Source organism: Anopheles funestus, chromosome 2RL (assembly GCF_943734845.2).
Source record: "Anopheles funestus chromosome 2RL, idAnoFuneDA-416_04, whole genome shotgun sequence".
NCBI classification, from domain to species: Eukaryota; Metazoa; Arthropoda; class Insecta; order Diptera; family Culicidae; genus Anopheles; species Anopheles funestus.
Window position 1 is genome coordinate 32,946,813 of NC_064598.1, and position 12,195 is coordinate 32,959,007.

Consider the following 12,195-nt stretch of genomic DNA (forward strand, 5'->3'; position numbering starts at 1 on the left):
TCAATTTGCGAAGCTGCCATTAAACTCATGTTGATGTGTCCAAAATTAACGATAAAGCTACACCGAACCCGCGTGCCCGAGCAGCGTAACGCAGGGCGTAAATGTGCTGGAACAGTGAAAAACACTTCTTGCGACAAGCGGATGGTGTGTGTTATGGCGGTCACGGGTCCGATCGCGATGGATAAGGCCTCCTTTTTTTTTGCTCCTTCCCATCAACATCAAAAGTTTGACTTTAATTTCAATTCGTGCCGTGAACATTTCGTGTGTGTGTGTGTGTGTGTTTTTTTTTTGTTTTTAAGGATGTTTGAAAAGTTACGCTAGAAAATAAACGAGAGCACAATTTCCGCGCCATGATCGATGTGACTGACGTTGCGTTACATTTGTCACAATTTATTTTCTACGCTTGAAATATGACGGATATAGGTCAGCTTGTCCTTTACTTGTTTCTTGTTTTTTTTTCTGGCGAACTTGAAGTCACACGCAACCGTTGGAGGTGTGATTTAACGGAAAGAAAAATGGGAATGATTGTGTCGAGATTAATCAACTTTAAAAGCAACTGAGTCTAGGCCAAAAACTGTATTATCATAAATTCTTGGTGGCGTGTGTGGACGAGCATATAATAGAATAATACTAATAACTGCAATATGGATTAGCAGGAAACAGCTTGAAAATGGGAAAAGTAATTAATTTTGCACTCAAATAAATGAAGGAAATAGCTGGTTAGTTCGGTGGTTTTGTGCATCTTTAAATTATTTCATTTATTGTAATTTAAACTTAGACTAATTATAATAATATACCAAAGCGTTACCAAAGACGGTCGTAGGTTTGAATCCAGTAGCAATGGAAGGATATAAAAAGAACGAACGCACGAGATGAGAAGGAGAAAAATGGTCAAAACATTTCCAAAAGAACATGAAGACGAAGGGAACAGAGAGAAACATTTAAAAATACTTAGGAAAAGAAATCAGGAGGAACGGTTGAACCGATAAGTACGCCACCAACAATGCAAGCTGGAACGCCGATTATCCGTGCTCATCAGGACTTCAGCTTTGAGCGAATATCACGGATAATAGGCACAACTCTTTTTTTTTGGTAAATATTAGTGTTTAGTGTCTGGACTTTTCTAAAGCTAGATGTTAATTAGATGCTAGATGGTGCACTTTGTAAAATAAATCTGTTCTATTTGGTCGCAAATTGTATTTTATTTCTTCCCATCACTGGTTTACAGTTAATATGTCAATTCGTCTTTGGAACTGTCATCCAAGCTGCACGGATAATGGTACAGCCGGATAAAAGGTACCCGGAAAATCGGCGCTCCACTCTAGTTGGTTTCTAGGCTTGGCATCGTGGTTTTTCGAAGCGATAAAAACGTAAAAAACCCTTAACTGAGAGATAGAACTTTCATACTACAAAATTGGGCATACTAGGTTGCAAAAAAAGATTCTTTAAGTCGATCGGATCCCAAAAATTACAGGTAGGACGTAAGATAAATCCTAAAGTCCTATCAGCTCTGAGTAGATCATCATCAACTTGAATCACCTCAAGGTCGCTTGTTAATGAACCTCGGGTAATAGAAACATTGGAGAGTCTGTTATTACTTAATTTATTTGAAGTAATATATAGTAAAAGTAAACACACATTTTTTTATTTTATTTAAAAACAGTTTGATATAACTAGAATCAAAATGCATGGTACAGTCGTACCCGATATATGATAAAAGATGATGACATACTACAGTCAAACAGATTTCATTAAACATATGAGAAATCCGTATCATGGGGGGAATCTTTCCGTAATTACTTCTAGTACGCTTAATACGTAGACAAAATCTGGTGCGCAGAGCACTACATAGAGCATAGTACACATAGTATACGAACATGTATAAGAACTGTGTTGTATGTAATAAACGGCGCTAGTTCCACACGACAGGACCGGGAATAAAATTCCTTCCGGACCGTCCACCCGTAGCAAGAACGGACTATCAAGCTACGTGGTAAAAATAAGTCTTGTAATCCAGAAATCACCGGAATCACTTTAGTGGTCGTTAGGCCAAGAAGACAAAGTATAAGAAGAGATTCTCCGAATTGGATCAATTTCTCCCAGCCAAGAAGAGAGAGTATAAGAACACCTTCACTCTTCCATGCAAACGTCTCGCTCTGATGACATCGTCTGTTGCTGATATCTACATCCTTGGTTGTTGATAAAAAACATTATATTATTTTAAAACAGTTGAATTCCACAATATATCCATAGGAATTCGTCCATAGTTTATTCCAGTTGATTCGGATGTTTGACTGATGACGTCGTTAAACTTTAACTTCCTAACATAAGCTATCATAGACATTAACACTTAATTCTTTGGAAGGGAACCTCAGGAATTGCAGATCCCTCTCTCAAGTAATAAAATCAACATACCACTTAACAATAACACTGTGATGCATTTTCTCATTGCTTACGCCACAAATCATCATATAATTTCTTCACTTCCTTGTACCGGATATTCTTATTCACCGCGGAAGTACAATCTATTTGCAATGCCCAGCTTTATTGCGGCATTTTTGTGGGTGTCAATGGTTCTACCATAGGCCGGTAAGTTCTGTCCGGTTTCGCACCATTCCTTAAATAGCGTTGCACCAGGAAAAAAGAAAAAACCTAGTTGCAACTGCAACTGCTCCTACTCACAGGCAATTTTCATTTATTGTTTCAACATTCCCGCAATGGGAAAATTACGATTCGCTTCCATAACCATTTAGCTTCTGCCATCAACTCGGGCACAGCGTGGGCAGTACCATAGAACGTTAAAAGAAAATCAACGCAAGAAAATAACTTTTCCCCGTGGGAAACGAAGACGAACTGTTCGGCGACACGTACAGAAACAGCAAACAAAGTAAAACACACATACACATTTTTTTTCTCACCCCTACGGGTACCATTTTGCCGTGGTAAGACTCCACCATAAAACTGTCATATTAGAGAAGATATTAAATCGTTCGTACTTGTCACGGATGCGCCTTCCGGTGCAATTAGATGCGGATGCATCAGCAGCTCCCAGATGCTACGGGTGGTGATATTTATGGCTTTTAAAACTTTTTACTTGCGCCATGGTGGGAAGTTTCTTCCTGACAGCTTCTGCTAAGTATGATTAAAATAAACCTCATACCGACATTCTTTTGTTAACGAAGCAGAAACCAACAAGAAAATCAAACAAAATATTCTGTAAGAGTTGTTTTTACATCTATACTTTTATTTACGCTTTATTTTACGCTTTCTTTCTTCGGCTTAACGTACGTTACACATTCTTAAATAGTGAGACAATGGGACAAAAAATAAAGGTAAGAATACAGTTACAAACGCGAGCGGAGGTGTGGAATGATACAAATGGATTCTGCGACGAAACAATGTTAGCAAAAATTGGGAAAATGAACGTGTTTCTACGATCCAAAGTATGCGTTTTGCTGAATGAATTAATATTCGCTTCGAAACGCATTTGGCAATGCGGCACCGAGATGATGTAGTTGATTAAGTAAGTCGTTAGCTCATTTAGTTCGGTGGCTCCGGTGTCGTAGCTGCCACTGACAGGGTACTTTCCTGCTTGTTTCGAATTCCGTACACACAAAAGGTTAGTTCGGCGGTAACGAAATACAATGTCCGGGGTGCTAAGGTGCATGTTCCGAAGCAACAAGACACTACCCATTGGATGTTCAATTTTCACCTTATTTCGGGTCGTGTCTATACCGGGCAGCTAAAACGTATGTATTCTATAGAACGCCCAATAGTTTGCTGGCTTTGCTGTTTGGAGGGAAAAAGTGTGACAGAAATTTGGTGCTAAAATCCAGCAAGGATGGAGGACTCGCGACGGAAGGCGACTGATGGTGAAGTTTGAAGAAGAGAATATCAGCAACTACACATACAGATATACACCTACACACAAAGGCTATAACACGACTGTGACTGTTATCAGTGCCCTCAGGGGTGGTCAGCGAAGTTCATCGTTCGACTGGTCCAACTGCACTTTCCGTGGTTGGGGTTGTATCTGCGGTGTCTGTGTGTGGCTGACAGTGATTGTTTAGTTCTTGTTTCGTCCTCCCGATTGCAATTTGCCACCCTGCAGTCCACCGATGCCGGACGATTGGTGAATAGCGTTTGGATTTCCCTGAAAAATAATCAGGATAGGTGTGAAACAGACAGACAGAGAGAGACGTAGAGAGAGAGAGAGTGAGAGAGGGAGAGAGAGAGAGAGAAACAAAGAAAAAGAAACAAAAAGGCGGGCATTGGCATGAGATAAGGTTTTTTTTGCAAATGGAGACGCACATGTGCGAGTTATAACACAGATTAAAGTGTAGAAATCCTGGAAATATTTATATACGATCTTATACAGCACAGTCTATGACTTTGTTGATGATGTGGGTTACATGCTTGTAATACAAAAAATAATCTAAACTGATGTTTTTTAAGTGGCTTGTTTGGCATGTACTCTGAGAAAAATTACTACAAAAAATTATAAATCCCCTACACGATTTTCATGAGTTTCAAATGAGTTTTTGAGAATCAGCTGAGTTTTAGTCTTTAGTTAGTGTTTAAAACTACAACTACCGGACCAGTCATTTTGACTGAAATGCTTCATTTTCACCACCTTATTTTTTGGAATTAAACAATCCTAAGGTAGTTGAAACATGAATTGTACATATTTCTTTTATAGTATGATCCCCAATAAACAATAAAATATACATACTATTTTTTTTTTAATTAACCAAGAACGAAAAACGCTTAAAACGCTTGGTAGTTCTAGTGTTTAAATACTAATACGCAAACAATTAGGTATTGTTGTCAATCATATTGCCAACAATGGTTAAAACTTTTGTTTCTAATTTACCAGCCATACCTTTCCATGCTGTTGTTGCTGTTGCTGCTGCTGTTGCTCCGGTTCATACTCCAACGGTAGCGGAGTGGTTGGTATATCACAGTCCTCCGTAGGTGGCACGACACAGCGCAGACTGCGTCGATCGAACACAAGCATTGCCGGGCAACGTTGAAGCCGCGGGTAACCACCCTGGCACTGCCAGTAACGATTGCAGGACTTGCCTAGCGGGACATTACCGTTCGCATCCTCGTTGCAGAGTGCTAAAACGTGTTAACAAATGAATAATTAAATTATTTTTCTCTTCAGTTCTTTTTTTTCGATCGTTTGTTCAATACCATTTAATATAACGAAATGAGTTAAATTAACTTCTTTTTGCATGTTTTTTTTATCAATTATATAACAAAATATAGTTCATTTATTGCTGTTTACTACACCATTTCTACCTCTATCAAATAAGTAAACGAAAATTGCTATAATTTTTACTTACGGTGCTTCTGACATCCATCAACGTTTTCGGGCCAATCGCAGCTGTGTGCGTTTTCGTTGTACAGCAGACCACCGATGCAGAGCTGCTCGGTAGCGGTACCATTCCAGCAGGTCCAGTATCGCGTACACGACGTCTCGTGACCGAAGATACCGTACAACCAATCACAGTGTTCCGTCGAGATTGGACCGTCTGAAAATATGGTATATCGGGCAGAGGATACCGATTTAGGGAAGACTCGGGGCCAGTACATGGGTAATGGGGTGCAGGATTAAAATTATCGCCCGACCAGAAGAGAACGACTTCAGTCGAACCCAACACCGGACCGTAGGGTTTTCTCTATACAAGCACAAGCATAGCACCAGAAGGACAAACTTTGCACCGGTCATTACGGTCCCTGCTTAAAACTAAACGACACTCGTACATTGTACCCCGCCTTCGTTGGTCCATAATGCGCCACGAATGCGCTGGCAGTACTGTGATGTTTTGCTCGTCGATTTACCATTGCAAAAGTGTTTCTTTTTCCCTTCTCTATTCTGGGCATCAAATCGTAGTACCGACCCACAAACACTACACAGCACGTTCGAGTGCACTCAATTTTCAGCAATTTTGTTGCACATCGCAAAAGCTGTCCATACAATACCAAAAACCCCTTACTGACGAGCCGTTAGAAGGGGTTTTCGACTCGGTGCTCCAGCTCGTCGAAAAGAAGCACGCGCGCCCGCGCACAATCGAACAAAGACTATCAACAGCAAACAAAAAAAAAGCGAGCTCGATTAAGTTTGGATCCCTCATCGTCTCACCTTAGAAGACTTTGGGGTTCGGTTGCACTTAGTGCATCGGGTACAGCCACACAGCACAACAGCCGAGTTCACCCCGTTCGAAGGTGAACCGATAAATGAGCGCAAAAAAAACCCGAGGGTTTGCGGAAGGAATGCTAACGGGCAAGCAAGCCCTTTGATGGAGTTGCTAATTCCGCTTTGCAAAACGGGGTTTCATGTTACCGCTTGCGAGCTGCAATAATGTCGGTAAATTGGGTTAATTTCCGGAAAATGCACCGGAAAACTTTGTTTCAACTTCAGTCACTGCGTGTGTGTGTGAGAGAGAGAGTTTGTCTGTGTATTTGTTTTTTTTTGCCTTCTTTCTTCTTTTTATTTTTCTTCTATTTTTAGTTGGTTTTGATGTTTTTTTTTGCGAGGCGCCATTGTGAAATCCATATCCAACTCGCTTGGCGTACTTCAAAGCAACGTTTTTTGTTTCGAAATTGTTTGTAACCATTTTCATCCTGTATGTTTGTCAGGCAAACAAGGTTTTTGGGAAAATGTTAGCAAAACTTGGTTTTGCTTGGTACAATGGTTTGGAAAATGCATTGTTTGCATATTAAAACGCTGTTTTCCATTACATGGTAGCTTGGTTGATGGAAAGTTTTTTTCGAGGTGAAATAAATTAATTGGTATTAAATATAATTACGTTTTTTTAAATTGATCAAACAAAAAAGGGAACTCTCATTCTGAATTAAAATTCTTGAACAATATCAACAATAGTTATGAAGTTGCGGAAAACCCTCAATTCGGGAATGAAGTTTTCAAGGATGCTTTAAAAGAGCAAAAGGACACTGATAGACACTTAAGTATCAATTCGCGAACATTACCCATACAGACCCCCCTTTGAACTTACTTGCCAGCTGTTTTCCATCGCAGTAGTTTGATCGCCACGGATAATCACAACCCTCGGTGACGCCACGATGTTTGCCGGCGAACACGAGCCCATTCGGACAGTCGTACAGTTCTGGCTGGCTGTTGATGCATTCCCAGTATCGATCACAGTACGTCACATCACCGACAACCTTCGATTTGGTTTTACACGGATCCTCTTGATCTTGTCGTTGAGCACTGGCAACTCCTGCAATGGAAAGGAAGAAGCATAAAATATGAATAACCGAATGTAGTCTCGTCTATTTAGCGCTAAATGTCATTTCTACTGTAACAACGGCTGGAAAGTAGCACCAGATGATGCACTTTACTGGTTTAAAGTTACTTCTTTTCCAGTGCTCAACGTTCCAATTTCGTCTAACTAACCTGTTGCCTACGGAAAAGTCAATAAAGTCACCGAAAACGTAGAACAAGTTCAAAAACCCCCACCCCGCTAGACTACAACCCTTAAGATACTTAGTTCAAGTTTGCAATGTGACTTGGTAAGTTTGAACCTAACTTACGGGGTTCCGAGCGAAGGATGAAATGTAAATGCAAATGAAAACACTGTTGCAACATAAGGAACACACCCCAACAGCTCATGCTGGTACCGACTCGATCAGCGAAAGTGTCGCTGACAGACGCCTACTGACGATTCGCACAACTCGCGAATCTGACACACAAACATACCTTCAAAAGGAAAATACACCGTGAACGAGCACAACTTTTAATTACATTCCAATGTAATTGAATACCGTCAGCGTTAGGATCTTGCTCGTACTCGGCCCCGTGTGCCCGCCGTTCACGAATGATGGGTTAGTTCGGGCAAACTTTTGGTGAACTTATCTTGAAGGATGGAGAATAAATTTAATACGCCCTAGTTAGTAGGGGAAAATAGGGAAAGATGGACACCGTGGTACGGATAGTACACTTCTTATAGTTTAAGAATAATCATTTTTATAATAGTCTGGGCGTTATTTTTAAATCTTTCTTAATAAATCTTGCAATATATCCAAGTTTGCAAACAAAATAATTGATTCATTTTGCGTATGAAAAATTTTTTTGGAGGAACAACCGAAAGTCATGGATTACTAACAGTGAAGTATCAAACTCCTTGCAGGCATTGGAACCAGATTAGTATTCACGGCCCCAAAAAAGGAAGATCATCGCATTATGAACAGACTTCTACTGACTAGGGTGATATGTTAGGATATGTAAGACTGAGACGGTTTGTGATAATCTGTGCGATGCATGTGGTTCTCAAAAATTCGGATTTAGACCTAAAAACAGTCTTGACTATGTGCATAGAATGTTTCTTTTGATTTATTGACGTCAACACGGGATTTAACTTTGCTCGATGATATATGAAATGATTTTTGCAATGAATTTTATAAAATTTGTTGGACATTTGAATAATGATATTATGTTCAAATTTTTATGGTAAACAATGTCACAATAAAAGTCACTTTATTGATGTACGAGACACTTCACATTTTTTCTATAAGTGTCCATTTTACCTCTTAAAGTGTAAATTTTTGCTATAACAAAATTGCACGAAAAAACTCAGTTTTTTTATTAATTGCAAACACATTAAATTTAATGAAAAAATCAAAAAATAAATCAGTAAATTTACTGTTAAACAATTAATGTAAAATAATGCTTGAACACAGTTTATGATTTCTTCTTATACATATATAGCAACATATTTTTAAATTAATGTTAAGGTGTCCGTTTTTACCCACTTTCCCCTATGGTATAGCCATGCTAGCGACTTGATGTTGACAGCGAGCCTCCGGCCATAAAGAAAAATCCGCAACTAACATTCAATAAAGCTTTTGCATCGTTTCCGATTGACCGTCTAGCCGTGGTAAAAAGCAAAACGCTTGAATTATAAAAAAAATAATTAGCAAAAAGTTGAAAATATTAAAAAGATATTAAATTTAAAGAAAACTATTACGTACTTAAATAGTTGTTTTTATAAGTGACACACGATTTTGTGACGAGTTTTATTAAACACTATTTGTATCAACTTAGTTGATTTGTGTCCTTCATGTCTGAGTATCTCCACACGCTATAAATGGATAGCAATAAGCCCATTAAGCCGTTCGTTCCGATGACCTACAGGTGCTTCCGTTGGGGAAAGTCTCTTTTCGCTACTAAATAGCAACTCTGTCAATTCAATTCAAATCTTACCGAATAAACAGTTTGATTGGAAATTTTCATCACAAACGCCTACCGAACAATTCGCCATCGCGTGTTCACCATCATTCCTGTCAAAGCCATACCGATCGTGATTGAATTCCATTTGTCTGCCCGCTCACAAGCCGATGTGTCAAAGCGGAAAGCACACCGGATATCGACACCGAATTTTGCTGATTATCCTACTGCAACACGTTGCCATTTCGTTACCATCGAATTCGATCGTTTGCAACGCTTTTGCTGGTAGTGTGGGCATTTGTTAAAATTGATTCCCATGGCCAGTTTTGTGTTCGATCTGTTTTACAGACCGAACCCTCCCTAGTTAGTATCCCTTTTTGACGATACGGCGTCTACTACACTAAAAACGATTCCGTTTCGCAATCATGCAATCACACTCGCGTAACGTGATAGCTGAACGAAAGCTCGGGCGAGAGAGATAATTAATTCCTTAATACTTTAAGCGTTTTAACGGACGGTTCGCACGCCATTTTCCGGCTAGTGCACGCGTGGAAAACCAGACGATGCTTGCCAACCATCGACAGGTGGTCGGATTTCACAGGGCGGAACGCGACTGTCTGCACTCTCTGTCCTATCGGGGTTCTATTTAGCTGGCAGCTGGTAATCTGAACATTGTGTTCACCGAAGTTTTCTCTTTCATGAAGCACTTTCGTCACATACATATGGTTTAAGGCGAACGGCAATCTCTTTACACGGGATAACATAATGTAAAATCACACTTTTCTCCCCCGCGGAAAATGCGAAACGTTGACCATAGTACACCCCGGCACTATGGGGGGTTTTGCACTCCACTATCGACGGCTTGTAATCGAATTAAACGAAGCACTTCTTTGCTCTTAAGCAGTGGATGAACGAGGATAACATAAAGCAACGAAAAAAAAATCCTCCAACCCCGATGTCCTTTACACATTAAATTAATTGCATAAAATTTCGGTCCACATTCACTATTCGATTCTCGCACCTTTCTCTCGGTTTTCCATGTTTTTTCCCCCAAAGGAAATCGTCACGGCAAGCGGAAATCTCGCATTTCCCATTTGGCACAACGGTAATTAATTCGATTATGATGGAAATATGATTTGAGATTTCCACCTGCCAAACACGGAAGCGATAATAAAGGACTCTGCACTGCGTAAGCCTTAAAGTGGTTCGAAAAGCGGACTTTTGGGGGGGAAAGCAAAAAAATCGACACTCGATTTTCCCTTCAGCAATGGCGACAGGCTGAGTTGTTCCTTGTAGACGAACCCCAAGAGAGTAAAGGTTGGGTTTTTTATATGCATTATATAGCCGTTCATTCGTTTCTCGCTTCTCGTTCGATTGCGTCACCGACAAAATCTCCAAGGAAATGGTAAAACCAAATATCGCTTGCCGAAGGACATAGCCGCACTGCTTGAACAATCTATTTATAATCTCATTTCCCGTGCGTCTTATTGTCGTTTTGCGATATTTTTTTTTGTTACGTTTCTTATCTCGATCATAATTCAGCTTTCGCCCGATGAACACATTAAGCTTTCTATTTGATACAATTTAATTCAATCAAACCGGGCACAAGCCGCAACAGGCCGCATCGGACTGTCTGGTGCTTTTACGAATGGTAGATTTATTTTACAACCAAAAGCAAAAAAGTATTTTAATGAACAACAAAAATGACACAAATTATATCCCGCTCCTACCCTGGATGGGTTCGATAAAATGAACTGTAAATCCAACACTCATTAGGTAACGCTCACTCGCACCGTCTCATGCTGCCCTTGGGGCTAAAGAAAAGTCACAGGACAGTAGAGAAAAAAAACGAAGCTACCATTAGGATATCTTCGAAAGACGTTGAACCGTTGTTGCGTCCGTAAGATGCTGCTAACATCATTGCTCAGTCCATCGAGGGGCCGATAATTAAATTCATAAATACACCTCGGTCTTGCTTTGGGCAAAGCTTTCGGCCTAAATCATCCTGCTTCTAGGATGAATCTTTTGTTACCTAATGCTTTCCATTACCTTTTCTTGTTTCCGCCGTAGCAAATGATTTGCCAAATTTCGATAAGCCCGTACAACTACGAGCCAATTTTAAATGACTATTGTAAGGGGGAAAAAAACGTTTTCCTTTTATTCTTTTCCTCGCCGTGCATTGCTTCCGAAAGCAGGTGAAACAATTCGAATTATCGTTCTTCTTACCTTTTACTGGACGCTTATCTGTAAAGTTGTCATGTCGTAAATCGCTCGCTTCGAATTATCCTACCAGGCCCTGCAGCTCGAAACTGACAGCTCGAACGCATTTCCCTTCGCGCTTCATTTGTGTCATCCCGTGCTGAAGCGACCATCGATGGAGACGCCCGGTCATTCAAGCGTGCGACTAATGGAGACGCCCGGTACCGCACACACTTATCGGATGTAAGATACCGCTCAAGGGCATACCCGCGCTTGCATAAAAATTCACTGCCACCGGTGGCCAGTTTATCTAATTTACCATTCCCTCTCGATTGCTTGCCTGAATGTTAATTACTGCGATTTGTTCGACCCGCTCAGGTTGGGTTTTTTTTGTTTCCCTTTACCTTTTACTTCCATTTCCCAATCCCATTCCGGTAGTCTTGCTTTAGTTGGATGGAACGGTATATATTTTTTTTCTCCTCTTCTGTTTGCGCTTTGTTCGTCTTCATACTTCGAGTTGATTTTTATCTCTACTGTCGGTTGCTCATCCTAATTAGACTTCGGGGTCAAATTGCAAACTGTCAGAACTTTATGTAAACCACCCCCCCTACCCACTCTGTATAGCTCTTGGCCCTACAGCTGCCATCGGCCCATCCCGGTATGACCATCTCTTTTCAGACAAAACAACAAAAATCCCACAACATCAACCCTCACGATAAGCACAAACGACTTGCGGGGCAAAAAAATCTTTAAAGAATTAAAATCGCTGTTTTTTGCTTTTCTTATTCCACCAAAACTCGAAC

General features: G+C 40.3%; 1 protein-coding gene across 7 annotated transcripts in view; it reads right to left on the minus strand.

Annotated features, from left to right (window-relative positions):
• Nucleotides 1-3,212: 3,212 nt before the first annotated feature.
• LOC125764345 (protein obstructor-E-like) overlaps nucleotides 3,213-12,195 on the minus strand; it is a 48,528-nt gene continuing 39,545 nt past the window's right edge. For 6 of the 7 annotated variants that reach the window (XM_049428505.1, XM_049428501.1, XM_049428503.1 and 3 more), the window contains exons 3-6: nucleotides 7,023-7,247; nucleotides 5,349-5,537; nucleotides 4,883-5,121; nucleotides 3,213-4,153 (exon numbers count right to left, since the gene is read on the minus strand). In XM_049428505.1, coding sequence (XP_049284462.1) covers nucleotides 4,067-4,153; nucleotides 4,883-5,121; nucleotides 5,349-5,537; nucleotides 7,023-7,247 — 740 coding nt within the window. In that variant the 3' untranslated portion in view covers nucleotides 3,213-4,066. The remainder of the gene's footprint in view (nucleotides 4,154-4,882; nucleotides 5,122-5,348; nucleotides 5,538-7,022; nucleotides 7,248-12,195) is intronic. The other variant, XM_049428506.1, reaches the window with a different exon arrangement.